General features: G+C 37.6%; 1 protein-coding gene across 1 annotated transcript in view; it reads right to left on the reverse strand.

The window, feature by feature from the left end:
- Positions 1–17,025, reverse strand: part of KCNQ5 (potassium voltage-gated channel subfamily Q member 5) — a 276,037-nt gene that overhangs the window by 70,794 nt on the left and 188,218 nt on the right. The window contains exons 2-3 of the mRNA XM_030489965.1: positions 15,820–15,910; positions 740–866 (exon numbers count right to left, since the gene is read on the reverse strand). Coding sequence (XP_030345825.1) covers positions 740–866; positions 15,820–15,910 — 218 coding nt within the window. The remainder of the gene's footprint in view (positions 1–739; positions 867–15,819; positions 15,911–17,025) is intronic.

Raw genomic sequence — 17,025 nt, forward strand, 5'->3', positions numbered from 1 at the left:
TTAATGCTACTGGTCTAGTTTCCAGAAGCTACTTTAGAAGCTGTACAGTGTTTTGCAGAATGAAGTTCTTTTTTCATCCACTGAATCAGCACAGGAAGACTTCCACAAGCAAAAAACTGTTAGCTACTAGTTAGTTCTGCTAGCAAGTGATGGCGTTGCAAGGGGGACACAGAAGATGCTTTCAGGGACTAGAAACTGCCTACATGAACATGCAACAAGAAAAGCAGGTGAAGTCCAGAGAAAGGAGGAAAAACCATAATCAAATAAAGCAAACCCCAACACTCATTGAGACTCATGTCAGGAGACCTGCCTCAACTATTTCACAAACAGTAGGAGGGTAGCTATGAGCTCTTTAAAGGAAAGGGGGAAAATCTACCTCAGTCACCCTATGACAACAAAGTTTTAGACAAGGAAGAACCCCTCCATTCACTTTTGCTGCAAATTACACCTCAGACTGAAGCTAATCACTGTCAGAAAACTTGCCAGTTCAATGGAGACACGAAAAGGAAGAGAAACAAAAGCTGAATTGAACAATCTGCTAGTGTTTCCACTCAACAGCATTTGGGAGAGCAGCAAACCACTCTGAGGTGTCAAATGCTTCTAGGAAGTTCAGACTGGTTACAGGTTTATGTTTCTAGTCAGTTCTAAACAGTCTGATTCCAGTAGTTTTCATTCAGAAGCAAAACAGAAGGGGGGTATTTATTTTCATCTCAAAATAACCTAGAACTGGGACACTCACCTATTACACAGAAGGGTTTCCTTGCAAAGCGCAGTCTTCCTTGCCATCCTCGGTATCGACAACAGCATCCAGCAGACCAGATACGAATAATAAATTCCAAACCAAAGACAACAATCATGACAAATTCCTAGAAAGGGCAAATAAGAAAAATGCCTGTTACAGATAACCAACACTGAGGCATCAGGAAACTTATGACCACCGTATGTGTTTAGCAATCCACCTTGAGCATCAAGGTGGATTGCTAGCCAAACCTGGGATCCTGCTCGCCAGGATGTTTACACAGCTACACAGAACACAGTCCCCAGAGCATCCTAATGAATAGTCCAAGTCTAACCTGAGTAATATTAAATATCTGCTAAAATTAGCTACTAAATATGAAACACTGGAGAACTGAATCATACAGAAAAAAATCAAAGCAAAATACTTGGTGACTTTGGACACGGAGGATCAGACCGCAGGTAATTTAAACAGGTAGTGAAGAATATGTTATATATCCACATCCATAAAATCAGTTCTTAGTTTGAAGGCCGAATGTGTTGTTAAATACATTCTTATTGTAGCAATATACAGGTGAAGTGATCGAGATGATGAAGAAGCATTTAGGAAATAACTTTTTTCCCCAGAAGAAGGTTAAAATACATGCAAGGGTATGTAACTGTTTGTAAGACGGTAAATGAATGGTCACACTAGGCATAACTTCCCCTGGACAGCTTGTGAATGGAAGCATTTAAAAGTCTCACCTTTCTTGTCTGGCTCACATTTCTTTCACCTTTTTTAAGACTGTTCATTTTAATAGCACCAACCTCTATCTATGCCATTTTTATTGGAAGAAATTTCTCAGTAAAACAGTGAGGTCAGCAGAGTTGCCTCTTGTATTGCCTGTTGCAATACAGCTTGGAGCACAATTCAGCTCCACACCTTCAGGAAATCTGAATCCCTATAATATGCAGCAATTTTGTACATACACTCTGGTATGTAGTTATAAACTTACATACTTATCTGGAACATCATCATAAAGTTATGAGGTTTTAAATCATAAAATAAAAATTTGTGTGTTCACCAAAAGAACAAGAAAAATACTTGAAGGAGTTTCTTAAGCAGTTCATCAAGAAGATGAGGATGAAAGTTGTATTTTATTTGGCAGCTGAATGTGTTTCCACATCCAGGAGAAAGCTGTTCCTTGTCAGCCAATTAATTTGCTATTCATGCAGGATGAGGACTAGTGAGGTACTGGTTAAGAAATCAGTACAAATAAATTAAATAGAGGAATATTTGCAAGGGCATAGTTGATCCAGCATCAACTTTTCCCCAATAAACAGTTTGCATGTTTTTAGACTGTAACACTCTACAAGTCTACAAGCCAATAAGGCTGTAAATATCACATATGTCAACTCAGGCTTTAATTTACCTGAACAAATGACATTATTAATATTGTGTCATGTAATGGTGCTTTACTAGCTTATGAATAGTGGCAGTACATTGAAACATTGTGAATTTAATTTGCTTCTGTTGTCACAGAACAATTTGAAAACCAAGTATTCCTTCCTAAAACATGTCAGCTTGTATAACTACATCACACTAAAACTGAAAGAGATTTTAGAGCCTCCTTCAGTGTCTTAATTTCCAGCTTTGTAAATCTCATACTGAATGCCTAAATCACAAAAGCAGAATGAGATCCCTCTGCTAAAATACGGCTAAAAAAACTGGCAGATTTTTTCTTTAGAAAGGAACACATGGAAAAATGAGCGTGATTGTTGAAGATTTCCTTTTTCTTCATTCTACTACAAGAAACTTCCACTTAATTCCAAGAACAGAGTTATTGCACAACTTCAGAAAGGATTATGTGCAAAATTGAAAAAATTCTCCCTATAGTAACAATCATTCTTAATAGTTGGCTACCATATGGTACATTTCCTTGTAGGAAATTCCGTGTAGACCAAGAGTAAAATGGACAAGAAGCCAACTGGAAAAAAGGAAGAATATGTATTTTAGTTATTTAACTACTTTTATAGTGGTAGTTGAATCCTGAATTGTCAAATCTGGTTTACATATTGTTAGATGATGTCTCTGAATTTATGGGGATGGATGGCAGGCACCCAGGCGATTTGACATCTGATTCTCCCGATAAAGTCTCTTCTTTGGTGCAGGGGTAAGAAATACTGAAGGAACAGAGGCCAGTGAAGCATGAAACATTCCAATAAAACCTTTTCCTTGTTAAAACCTAATCATATTTAATTTGACTGAAGTTTGTAATTTCCCTGGAAAATATAGTATGTGTACAGATGCCCAAAAAACACCTCCTGCTTTGTAAGTACACTGAAATTGTCACAGGCATTTTACAGGAGCGGATCCACACATGCAGGAGTGTGTCCTTTATCATACTCTAGACCCCAGTAGGGCCTCTGATAGAGAACTGGGAAGAACAGAAAGTACTTAATGATTCTGGCAGGACTAGTCTACAGCTTCAATTCAGTCAAATTAGCATCACAGAACTGCTGGTAGACATTTAAAATAGGTAATTTTTATTTGGCAGTTTACTATTCTGGTTCCCATTAGCACTATGCAGTTTTGTATTCATCCTCTGTATTAGTTATTGTGTGCTGAAAGCATGTGCTTGAGAGTCTCTTGTACTGCATGGAGTACTTGTGTGTCAGAGGCAGAAATCCTATTTGCCTCTTACATACACAAATGCATAAACTTGTACTACAAAGAGAATCTTCTTGAAGATATACCTGTTCTGAGAGAGAAAAGAGCAAAAGGATGTGGGTTTTTTTGTTGGTTTTGTTGGGGTTTTTTTTTTGATGGTGGGGTAACAGCATAAGATTTTCTTGGAGAAACAATGTGAAATATCTCTGTTCATTCCTGGAGAGAAATAGTTACTGTTTCTAGCAACATTATGAATTTATGCTTGGTGATATTCTCTCAAAATCAACTGAAGTTTCTGCTAAAAGTAAATTTTAACAACAGCTGCTGTAGCTATAGTAAGTGAGCTCAAATACAGTAAATATGGCTCTGTTCTAAAAGAACTACTAAATTTAAAAGTACTATATATGATTTTCTTCCACACATACCACATTTCTGGAGGTTTTAAAATGCAGTATAAGCTTTAATAACAGAAAAGAAATTGAACAAAGTGAAGATGGGGTTTCACACTCATTATTGCACTTTCTGAAATAGTGGTATTTCAAAATGATCCTTATATCCTGGTCACTCCTACTTTCTCAAAGAACAACTGATTTTCATACATACCATCATTAATAAATGGTATTTATTAATGATTAAAATCTTTTTCTAAAGGAAAAAGATTTTCCCAGAAAATGTGAATGCATTGAAACAGAACTCTTCATAGTATGTGTGTATATATATATATATCAGCATATATGACAGGTTTTTTTGTATTTTAGATTGCTCCAGGTTGAAACCAGAGAGAAACAAAGAATCCCACACTACTGTGAAAAAAGTAATGTTTTAATAATCAGTGCACTCAGTCAAATCTCTGTCAAGGTTAATGCAGGCCAGGGAATGACATTATTTTTTCCTGTGGCAGCTGCACAGTCACGGGGTTCTTGATTTTCCATGGACAAAAATTGGAAGGATGCATCCCAAAGAAGATCAGGATTTTTTTAATTCTTTAAATTTCATTTTCAGTGGCTTATTATAAAATTAAGCATATATCTAGGCTTTACAATAACTTGATTTTAGTTCCTTAGCAATTGAAACAGAAAATCAGAACATAGTTAGAAAGGCATGTGACAGACTAAATCATTAGACCTCATACGTTTTGTAGGCTTGCTGTAGAAATGATGCATTCCAAGTATCTCTGTCCTACATATTATATGATGGAACCTCGTTAATTTTGGCTTACTTATGAAGTATAAATAGCAGCATTTATAATAGAATGGGAAAATTCTGCACTGTTGATAAATCTGTCCTCCTTCAAATTCAGCAAGGCTGTATTTGAACTGATGAGCAAATTTAGGTTTGCTGGAAACCTAACCTTCCCCTTCCTAGGTAGAGAAGGAATGCCTTGGCCTTTGCCATTACTTCCTCTATCCGTCTCACCTTATCATCTTTTTCCAATCACAGCTGCCTCTGGCTTGCATCACAGTTACCACAATCTGTAACTTTTTGGTCGTTTAAGCTCACAGATAGCCCCCACAGTAACTGATATGGCAGATGCATTGGAGGTTTGGACAGTGGAAAGTCTTTCTTCCTTCTCAAAGTGCAGTTCATCAAGACTGATGAACTTTCCATTCTGAAATATTTCTACATATGCAGCTTCAGTTGTCATGGGGCACTATGCATACGCAAGAGAAGCAAGGCTGAAACTCATGCGCTTAAAAGATTTAGTAGCTTTTGGCATAAGGAACGGGTGCCACTGTGCTCCTGAAGTTTTTTACACCTGCAAGTGCCTTGGTTGCTCTGCCACTGGAACGACGAGGGTCACAGAAATGGCAGGAAAGGAAAAAGATGTAATCCAGAGCAAGGTTTCTATTAAAAGAAGGTCCTGGAGGACTCTAATGAACAGGGTTGGTAATTAATTAAATCCAGCACACTTTGTACAATCCAGACACAACAAGCACTTCTTTTTCCCTTTTTTTTTTTTTTTTTAAATCTAATTAGGATACAAGTGATGATTTGTTGAAATTGTCTACATTAATATGCTTCTCAGGTAGTTTTTAATGATATGGATTTCCCTAATCATAACTGCAAAAACCTGCTTTTATCGTAGATTTCTTGTTCATTAACATAACTGCATATTAAAACTTAAAATAATTTGCTGCTGCTGAAATCAGGTGCCTTGGTTGTAGACTATCATTTCTGGGAATTAGAGCCTTTTTTGAGATGAGAAAATGATCAAAGTTGAGCACTCCGTGCTGTTCTTCTAGGATGCTCCTGGTTATTTTTCAGTGTGTAAATGAGCTGTGGTTTGGATATAAGAAATCCGCCCACAAGACAATGGCTCTGCTGCTATTTTAATTATATTTCTTGTATGTAAATTGTGTTGTTAAGTATTCTAATGGCTAATGAAGTAGACCAATAGAGCTGCAGACTGATGTGAGGAGCTGCCTGCCTTGAGCTCATAGTAGAGCTGTATCTACAAGTGGCAATGTCAGAAGCCTGGAAAAGGACTAGAACAAATCAAATTAATTCCCTGAAATAAGCTTTAATAAGTCCACAAGTGTTTCCCTACTGAATACACCTCTGCAGTGTAGCTGCACTGTAGATGCTCATCTGGTGTAAGGTAGCACAGCCTCACTACACCAGCACAACAGCAGGAACAGGAGGAGCAATGTCATCTGATACTACTCAGGAAGTGTTCTGTCTTCCCTAAAACTCATAATCAGGGAAATCCAGTGTTTCCAAATCATCTGCAAAAGAGGGAGAATAAATATTTTCTCATCCTTTAATTTACAGCTGACTGGTTTAAGAATGTCACCAGCTGCTAAAATCTCACATGAATGGTTGATACTATTCAAATGGCAATGTTTTATTATTCATCATCAAAAAGGATGAGATAGTTTTCTCATTCAGTTGAAGCAATAACATAACACCTCAGCTTCTGCATCTCTCTCTCAGGGAAAAAAAACCCTCTACTGATTCAAAGTACTGAACACCAGAGTTTGGCTCTACGCTTTAAACAGACACTATCAGTATGTGAGGGGAAGCACACCACTAGTCTGTCTCAGAGAAACCTGAGGAAGGTTTGAGCTTGAAATAGTTACGACGCAGAAGCTGGTGTAGGACTAGGGATATTTCTGTTACACTGGCCAGTTTCCAGATTAAAACAAGCAGATATGAATATATGCATGTTTTATAGTTTAAAATAATAGTATAATTTGAATGCATTTGTATGATTATTGGTTCAACATTAGAAGGGGAGATCTTTGATCTAAACGGCTAAGAAGCATATCTACACATGCATGCATACACTTAAGGAATTAATGTTTTAATTCTCCAACTGCAGTTTAACAGTGGGAGAGGCAGCCATAAATCTGAAAACATAACCGAGAATATACTCTATTAGAGGCATATAAATCACAACCAGAAACTTCAGCTCCCAGTGCAATACACAATAAGCATGAAATGAAATTTATGCACCATTTTATCATTTATCAGTTTTCTAATCAATGTGATACTTCTACTACACGTGCTTTTCCAAATTATGATTAAGATTTCCCATGCTGATTCTACGTTAATAGAGGATTATTGAGAAACCAGTTCTGCACCTTTTAATCTAGTGCGCAGCTACAAGTCTACTGATATAACATTAAAATCCCAGTGATATGCTTAGTTTTAATTAGCCACAGTTATACTGGACTTCTGCTATCCAACTCCCTTTAAGCTTTTTGTTTTTATTACTTGAAATGGCACCTATCAGTCATGCTTCTTTATTCACTTACAACAGAAAAAACCCCAGAATCTTTGTCAAGTAAAATCAATTTTGAATCAGATGGTATAAGCAGGCACCAGAATTAATTACATACCTGCCATTTAATTATGTTTTTCATCACCTCTCATAGAGTTAATACCAGTATCTACCATATCAGACCCAATATATAATTCCTAGCACTGAAACTGTGCTAACCTTCCTCAGCAGCCACAAGGGAATGACATACACTGTTCTGCCTCCCCAGGTCAGCCCATTTCACACCACCACTTCACACCACCACCATGGACCAACTGCTGAGGATCCGCCAGTGCCACGGGATCAAGTCCCACAGAGGCGCACTGGGCAGCTGTGCTCCCAGCCTTTGGCCAGCATGGTCACTGCAATTACTGTGTCAGCGCATGTGTGGGAAAACACATCCCCAGACTCCTTTTGGCTTTAGATGGACATAGTGATTCTAGGAATACCCTGGTCATCACTGAAAAGCCTTTTTCAAATGGAGAAAATGGCAATGGGAAACACTGACTTTGCCACCAAACATGTCTATCCTGCTCTTCTGCAGACACAGCTTCACATTTAAATATGGCGTTTTCCAGCCATTTACACTCACAGTTTTGTACCATATCTTTTGTTTATGTGTCAGATACAACTACACTTCTGAGAGTATTTCTGAAAGGAGTTGATAGCCATTAAACTCACACTATAGAATAATTTCCTACTTTACAAACATTTTTGTATCCTGCTTTGTACTTGTTCACATTTTCTTTCTCTGTAGTGAGATATCAGCAGTAAATGGTTTCATTTTGGTTTTAAAATTACCCACATATTGAAAACAATGAAACCCTGTACAGCTGTACCCAGGCCTTTGCATTTCCTTTGTAATTTCTTCACGCATTTTTTTCTGCTATAGTCACATTTCTGGTGTCATATGCTACAGGCAGACGTTCAAGCACATGTCTCTGTAGCAACATGGCTCCCAAATCTTCCTTTTGAAATGTTTGTGAAGAATTTGATATCTTTTGCTGTGTCCAGAAGAAATGTGGAATGGGTGTCAGAGACAGTACAGACTGAATGCTTCTATGTTCTGGGATCCATGTTGATATTGTATCGATGCAAGGGCTTTAGGCTAATTGTTACGGTCGATCACATGTTATGTGAACTAACTGATAACATTTGACATGCTGTATAGCAGAGTGGGATGGGAAATTCATTCTTTTATTCTCTTATTCTTCGGTCTTAGCATGTTTGGAGTTGCTAAATCCTAGAGACTCTGCAAATGATATTTGCTGTGCTCTTTTTAGCTATTTCTTCTTGCAGTTTCCCAGTTTGCAAAATTCATTAACATTTTCAGAAAGCAATTTTATTTGGTAACTTTGGGCTAAGTGGACTGGGAAGGCACTTTGCTCCATCTGCCAAAATTCTCCTTATGCATATAGTTTCTTAAAGATGCTAACTTTTGTCATCTCACCAAACATGTCTGTTACTTGAACAGTTGAAATCTTGAATTCTTTGGTTACAATATTTTTATTCAGTTCCTTAAGTTCAGTGAAAAAGTTGACTTCAATCCAATAACTAGACTTTAAGAGCCAGTTTATCAAGACTTGTGTTTTACAAATTATGCCATTTGCTGAGAGTTTTGCAGCTTTTCGCATTATCTTTTTTTCAAGCCTTATGGAATTTTGGACTCTTGGAAAAAGAAAAGAACAACCCCCTTCCACATCCTCTCAAAAACATACATATATCTTTGTTAGACATTCACTTCCTGTGATCCTATCTTCATATGTTACAATCAGCCAATTCCTGTCTGGTTCAGATTTGATACCAACATTATTATCCTGTCCATGACATACACCCTTTCCTTAGGCACTCTGTGGAAGCCTACAAATTTAAAATGGCCGGTACTTATTTTGCTAATTCATCTTTGTAGCTCACCAACAGTTCACGGTCCTCAGGACTGGACTTTGTTTCAGTATCTGTCTGTGTATTTACCTATGCTTTACATTCTCTGGATTTTTGTGTTATAGGCATGTCTGTTCTACATCCTTACAGGTAGTTTTTATGTTTGCCTGTATTTTGATACTTATTTGCTTGACTTTACAGTTTTTAAACTGAATCTTGTGAATGGATTTCTTCTCTCGCTTGAGGAAAGTTCACATTTTGACAGTAGCAAGCTATGTCTTCACACCTGTGCAAAGTGACTGAGTGGATTAAAGTTTCTGTATGTTACTCAGATGGTGGGTTTTCTCTAGGTTTCCAAACAGCTTTTATATCACTGGTGTTCTGCCTTTTTCTGTATTCTTTTCCTTTTGACATTTAGCGTTTTGTAGAGTTTTTCCTTACATATTATTTAAAACCATGTACTTTGGTTTTCCTCTGGAGACATATTCTGTATTTCCATTTGGCAAATTGATATTTCCCTAGCAAGGGTCAGGTCTGAATTTCTGATAGAGAGTTTGATATCTATCCATTTTTACTGTTACAATCTAAACTGTTTATAGCCTGTTTCAAGGAGGTAATTCTTGCTCTCCATATAATAAGTTTGGATCCTTATCAAACTCTGGCATGAAGCCAATAAAATTCAATACTACAGAGTCTAGCATAAATTATTACAAATCTACATCTATGGAAAATGTTACACATAAGACTTCCATATGTTACACGTATGGAAGTGGTTTCCCATGCTACCTTGTTATCACTTAAACTGATAAAACAAGAAGGAAGACATGTCATGGAAAAGCAGTTGCTGTGCAAGGAGTGTTGCTCATTTGTCTTTAAAGAAGGTTAAGGATAGCTGGTTTGGTCCTTTAGCACAATGCGCTGATTAGCCTAAAAGGAGATATGCTTTTCCCTCCTCAAAGAATTATATCCCCATTAATCTGAACCCTGACACCCCATCACTAACATCTAATCCTCCCCATTTTCCCACTCTTAATCTCAAAATCCTCCTACAGAGCTTGTGTTCTTCTAGAGAAAGTGGTCCCTTGAGTGGCTGGCTAAAAGGCTCTTTTCCAAATAATGTGGACAGGTTTGTTGTTCTGCCTGCCTGGGAAATGCTGTGCCAGCGACTCTGAAACTCTCTCTTGCCTTGTAGTGCATTTACTGTTAAATGCTGTAGCACTTGAGGTAACTTTCCACAGTTATCTTTAAGTGATTCAGTTATGAGATTTTTCTTCACTCTGATTCCAGATTACATATAGTAACGCTGTTTTACCCATCAAACCCATTTAAGCTTTCCCAGCAGAATAATAATGTATCACAACTTTTAATTACAAGAGAAAGATGATTCCATTCAATGTGTGATTTTTCATTCTTCCCTTTACAAAGATTATTTCTGCTTAACACAGAAGAACCAATGTAATCATACCCAGAACCACATCAATAACAGGCTTATGCCAGTATTGAGATGTTTTTATTCTCTGATGTGTTTGAAGTGCATTTTAGCATCCTCAGCACTATTGAAAATATATAGATACCTTTACACTTCTATGTGCGGTGCCATGTTCCTTTCTTATGAAACAATTTTTACTGTTACTTTCACCTCTCTCCATAGCTACAGTGTGTGCCTATTTGCTTTAGAGCTTTGTTGGTTGGTTGGGAGTGCCAACGCTGCCTTCCGACAGAAGAATTGCAGCTTGGGGACATCTACTGATATGTTTTTAAGTAACTTCACCTTTTCGTTTACATTTTTGCTTTCTATCAATCAGGCTTCCTCCTAATAACTTTAAGTTTCAGAAAAGTGCAACCAGCCCTTACATTTCTAATGGGAAGTCTGCTCTGTTTGCACACAAAGATTGTCAAGCAGTTGTGATAAGATGTGGTCCAAATTTTTATAACAGTCAGCTCTGATTTGATGAAATCAGTATACATAATAGGAGAGTATAAATTAAATCAGTGAAGGCATGAAATTATTTATTTTGATAAGGTAAAAATATTTTCTTTCAAAGCTAACAGGTGGTTTATTATTACATGCTTGAATTGTTCTACGCTCATGTTATCACCTTATTATAATATTAGTGTATATAAATCCAAACAAAACTGAAAACATGAAGGCTTTGACTTTATCAACATTACATTTCCCTCTCTTATTCTGTCTTTCATAATGTCAGTGTTGCATGTCTAACAGAAGTAATTTTTCAGAGATTCCTATGCAGAAATTTTGAAATTTCAAAGCCATCCTTTGATTTGGGAGGAAAGAAATACTGGAAATTAGTATTTCCTTAAAAAATACTAATCCTGAGTTTTGACAAGCTCTAGCAAACTTGAAAGTCACAGATTTTTTGGCTCAGGGATCAGTTCATCTGTTTCTCTCAAGAGGAGTCAATGGAAGTGCATTGTTAGAAATGTATCTATAATTGAAATCTCTCAAGATCATTCAGTTTTTCCTTGTTATCCGGTCCTGCAAAGCCACCCATCCAGTTCTCTGCTCAGGTCTGGTGGTCTTTTACCCAAGTGTTGCAAGAAGATTCAAGTTCTGGAGCAAGAAATCTAAACTGAAAAAATGTTGCTTTTCTGAATTGAGCTCTACCCATCTCCTTTTTTAAAATCCACTCTGTCCAGCTTTAAAATTTTGTAGCAGATTTATATGATTACATAGCTGTGCATGGATTCACTCCCCTACAGCAGAGACAAGTTGAGTATGTATGTGCTTGCCTGCTACGGGGCAGCTATATCCTATGTTTTTTAAACAATGTTCACCCTCTTTCTGTCTTTCTTTTATGGGAAAATGTTAGAAGAGAAAAATCTTAGGAAGATCTTAATTGCTAGAAGCACTTACTAGACTTTCCTTTTGAATCCATATAAGTGACCATAGTACATGCAGAAGCTAGCCTCATCTACTGCACTCTGACTGCTTCTATGTCTTTGGGAGCTATTTCTGCCTGAAGAGTGTGTTCCTAGAGTACTTTTTCAGAGGCCCTTATCCTACAGAACTGGGTGCAGCTTTCTACCCCAGCCTTTTTTCAGAGAAAAACACAAAACAGATTTGACAAAACTAGTCCTGCAGAAATTCATATGAGTTTTGCAATTTTTCCACCTTGATTAAAAGTTCAAATTATGGAAAAAATTGAATGCTTTGTCACTTCAAATAAAAATGACATTTCTTCCCTACAGACTCAATTTTACTTGTAAGCCAAAAATTCTAAAATTCTCAAATACTCAAATAACATTTTATGCCAGGTCAAATGAAGCATTTAATCTGATCCAAGACTTCTTTTGGACTTCTCAATTTGCCAAATCGTTGTGGGTCAACTCAAATTATTTCATTTATTTCCTTGAATTGACAGCAAACAAACAGAAGTGAACTGGTTATTCACTTAGTTTTAGTTGAAAATGATCTCAAAATACAGAGAGTTTGGTCATGAGAGTGAATGACCTCCAGTTCCACATATATATTCCTTCTTGGCTATCTTCCCCAAAAGATTTGATTTTGCCTTCCCAGCCCAAGTTTTGCTTCCCTTGTGTTTATTATTTGATAAAGTGCCAGCAAATGTATTTGTAGGAGATCAGCAATACACCAAAGATTATTTTCTTGCTGTGTTAGTTGGATTCTTAGGCTGCTTGTGGTTTTTTTGATGTTGAAGTAGATTTTATTCTACTGTCTGTCTGGGATATATCACTGCTACAACTCCAGTGCCAGAAGCTGTGTGTACAGAGAAGGCTAAAACATAATTACCATTGTAGGTATAAGGAGTTTTATCTGATGCTCTCCCCCTGGTTAGGCTTATTATTTCTGGACATAGATCTAACCAAATTAATTACTGATTTAACAATCCAACATTATTGAATGTAATATGCACTTAACTTATCTGCAGGACTTTAATTTTAAGCATAAAAATCTACTATTAAACTTGTTTCCCTTGCCAGGCCCCCAGATAAGTGGAAGATGCCTAGGAACACAGTAGTACTTGTGCAAATGCCAGAACTGAAGCTCTGGCTGTGTACGGCGTAACACAGCGGGGCAGGTTTTTGTCGCCCCTGGGAGCAGAGCTCAGGCATTTCTGCAGTCCAGATGAGTCTATTAACCTCTGCTGAAGCCCAGAAACCCTCAGCAAATACTTTTTTCCTAAGCAATTATTTACTTTGAGCTATCACACACCACTTTACGTTTCTGAGAGAGTATTTAGGATGCAGTGATTAGGAGATATGTTTTCTGCTCCCTTGTAAGGCAAGGCTGGGGGAGCTAAATGAAATTGACTGATCGCAGAACAGTAATCTCCACTCCCCTGGCCTTTCTGAGAAGGAGGGAAAGGTTTGCTCACCTCATCTACACTTCTCTCTTTAACCTCCCTGTGTAGCTGTGAATAGCTGCAATATGTCAAAAGCCGCAGGTACCAGCACAGGCAGAAGCTCAGGTATTAAGTTGAAGGAACATTACATTAGCTTTTAGCCAATTAACATGGCTGTAGGGGGGACCATCTGGAATAAATCTGCAAAGCAAACAGTTCACAGAAACCCAGCAGGCAGCTCTATGGATTGTCATATTTGTATGGTACTTCCTTAGAAAATAAACATATATCTTCCATCCAAGGCACAAAGCAAAACAGTATTAAACCAGATCTCTGATAGTTAATACAACTGTCTTTACTAAATGACACATTTGTAAGAGCTGTGTGAATCACTGCAAGGAAAAGGTTGCGAAAACTCTAGTGACTGCAGTTATGTGTTGGCACAGCCAAAACAACTGCTCCTGAGTTAATGTAGAAATGTGTTTTTCTCTTGGTTTGTGGTTGCAAAAGACTGCTTTGATAATATTGCTAGTATCAGTTAATGATTCAATATGCAGAGGAGCAAATAATGCACCAGCAAACTGGAATAAACCGGTCAGCTTTAGCCTGCTTCTGGAACTTCATACTTTGCTGTGTTTATATTTTTCTCCATTAGAGACCCACAGCAGGAGCTGTAAAATTCGTCATCACTAGATTTATTTCTGCCAAGGGTTTGCTGAACACACTAGGCTATAGCATAGAAATGTTGGACCAGGTTAGTATTGATGCTTCAAAGATTAACTATCCATCCTCTTCCTCCTCAAGGCTATTTCCATATTCAGAAGATGCCACGGAATGTACAGTCAGAACTCTCAAGATGGAAAAAATCCATCTTTGAAGCTGCAGCAACAGAAAGCGCCACAGTTTCCTGAGCAACTCTGCTCCACTGATGGACTCCTCTATAAGGACTGGCGTATCAGCTAGCAGAGCTCACCTCTGCCCAGTGGTGAGAGCAACCCAGGACTTTGCAGAGCTCCTTCACATCCAGGCTCCTGGGAGAGCCATGGCAAAGCACAGGGAATGTGTGTATCAGCCAGCTGAGGAATCAACAGTGGTAAGCGTACCAACACAATCAACAAATACGTGGCTCATGGGAAATGCATATTTTATGGCAGAACAAATGGTATTTCTACAACCAATTAGCATAAGTGTACAGGGAAACAGATTACCTGTCACAAAAGCACCTGCTATTAGAAATAGGGTATTTTCAGGCTAATAAAATTTTTCTGTTTTCTATACCAGAAAAATCTTAGCAATTAGTGTAGTAATTGCAATATTATAGCTAGCTGCAGAGCATTCAAACAAACTTCCATTTGCAAAGTTTTGTTCAGATCTATGAACAATGGGACTAGATATGAGCATAAGATTAAATCTGATCACTTGTTAACTAGTTTAATGGCACCTGATCTTTTGTCCAGAAAAAGAAAAATCACTAATATGGTTAGGAAGCAAAATACCACATTTAGCACAGCTCTCCCTAATTAGCCCTGCTACAAAACCATCAGATGGAGCAAAATACTACACATCTGCATCTAGCCAGCTCTGGATGTTTTGTTCAGGTATCTTGATGCAGTGGCACACTGTGCTGTAGAGATATAGCATACATCATAATTATGCTTATTGGCCTGCTCATGCCATAATTAAGTAGGGAGCTGTTCTGAAGACCAGAGCTTTTGGATATATATGGTGATGACAATTAAAATGTTGGCATTTGTCAACAGTTACTTCACCCCAGGCACTACCTAACGAGCCACAGTCTGCTGTATACCTGGGACTGAAATAACCATGGTAACTCTGAGTATACAGTGACATTTTAATGATCACTACTGCCTATCCTTAGGCCATTACTTGCAGAACCAAATGGCCCATCAAGAAACAGATGAATAAAGTGGTGTCCATATAACACATGAAAAATGTTAAGCACTTTTAGGGATTAAAGCCATTTACATCTATCTCAGGAAGGAAAAAGGAGAGATAAACATAATACAAAAGCATGTATTATGCAGATATAATGAAACTACCACATCCTACTGCAGCAACTGCCACTAAAATGTCAGTACCTACCAATAGCTAGCACAAATCGGTATCTAAGATACCAAAATTATTTCCTATTTTAAGTATAAGTGCCTCTTACTACATACTGACTTTATAAATGGCAGCAGCAGTATCAAAGGTCTTTCATGCTCAGTCACTGCCAAACTGCAGTAGAAAAACTATTGGTTAAAAACTACAGCAATTCTCAAGCAAAGAAGGGGATGCAATACAGTATTAGCACTGTTTTTAAAGAAAAAGATGGCTGAATCCTCTGTTTTTTCTTAAAGCATTCAGGAATTACACTATTTTCTCTGTGGTGAGGGAGAGGGACAGGATTTGAGTCTATATAAAAGTATCTGTAAAACTGTCTTGTACTTAGAAGTTCCACTTACCAAAATGAAGAGACAACCAGAGGCAAGTTTTGTGTGTTCAGGAATAGTAGAAAACACGGACAAAATCAAGCAACCAAACACAAGGAGAAAACTGAAAAAGAAAGAATATTAATAATTAATATTTTTCAGAACCCTGACCCAGTGTCCATATTGATCCTACTTCACCAACATTAGTAGAAGGCTATCAATGAACAGCCTTCATTAATAGAAGGGAATTCAACCACTACTTGGTTCATTAAAGACATTAGAACAACCTATTACTAAATTCACATGCTTCTGAGCAGTACTGGTAGAATTAATGGAAACATGCACAAGAAAAAAGATTTTCTTGGAGAAATTACACGATATATAAAGACATTACTTTTGGTATCACAATCCTTTATGCAGTCCAGATACAGTCAGTGGCTTTGAAGAAAGCTAACCAACAGGACCGTCCTCTCCCCAGTCTGAAAAATCATTTCTTCCACAACTGACCGCAAATATCTGCTGTTTGAGCTTATTGAAGAGCTAAGATACATATTGCACCTAACTGCCCATCTGAAACAACTTCTTTCTGAGCAACAGACTTCATGTACAAACTATCAGAATCTAAGAGGTAGTTGAGTTGTGGCATCACTGCTCTAAATGAAGAGGCTCCATTCTGGGAACAAACTTCACATCAGACAATCCATTGAAGAAGTTAGAGGAGTGAATGAAGAAAGTCTTACACAAGTCATGCTACTACAGTTGGGAAAACATGACCACAATATTGGGCTTGCATTAGCTTGCATGTTTGTGGTACTGACAAATATACCCAGGCAAAGCAAAGCCTGGGTGCTAAATGCTGCTGAATCTCTTTGCAAGGAAGATCAAACACACAGTATCACTGTAGAAATTCTTGCATATCCCATGTCTGATCCTTACAGCATACAGCACATGTGGTATTTGCAGACATAAGCCTGCAGAGCTTTGAGGCCTACACTATGGATGATCAGGAATATCCTTTCTTATTGTACTGCTTCACCATTAATAATACCATTGTACTGGTGAAACCATCTATGAATTGGATCAGAAAAGAAGTTCATTTCACCCATAATACCATGAATTGACTAATCAGCAGCCAGACAGCACACTGAAGGAGTGCGAGGCGGTGCATGTTCTGTATTTTAAATTCTTGTACTAGATTTTGCAAGCAGTGATAATTGATTCTACCAATGTTTTGCTAAT

Source organism: Strigops habroptila, chromosome 6 (assembly GCF_004027225.2).
Source record: "Strigops habroptila isolate Jane chromosome 6, bStrHab1.2.pri, whole genome shotgun sequence".
NCBI classification, from domain to species: domain Eukaryota; kingdom Metazoa; phylum Chordata; class Aves; order Psittaciformes; family Psittacidae; genus Strigops; species Strigops habroptila.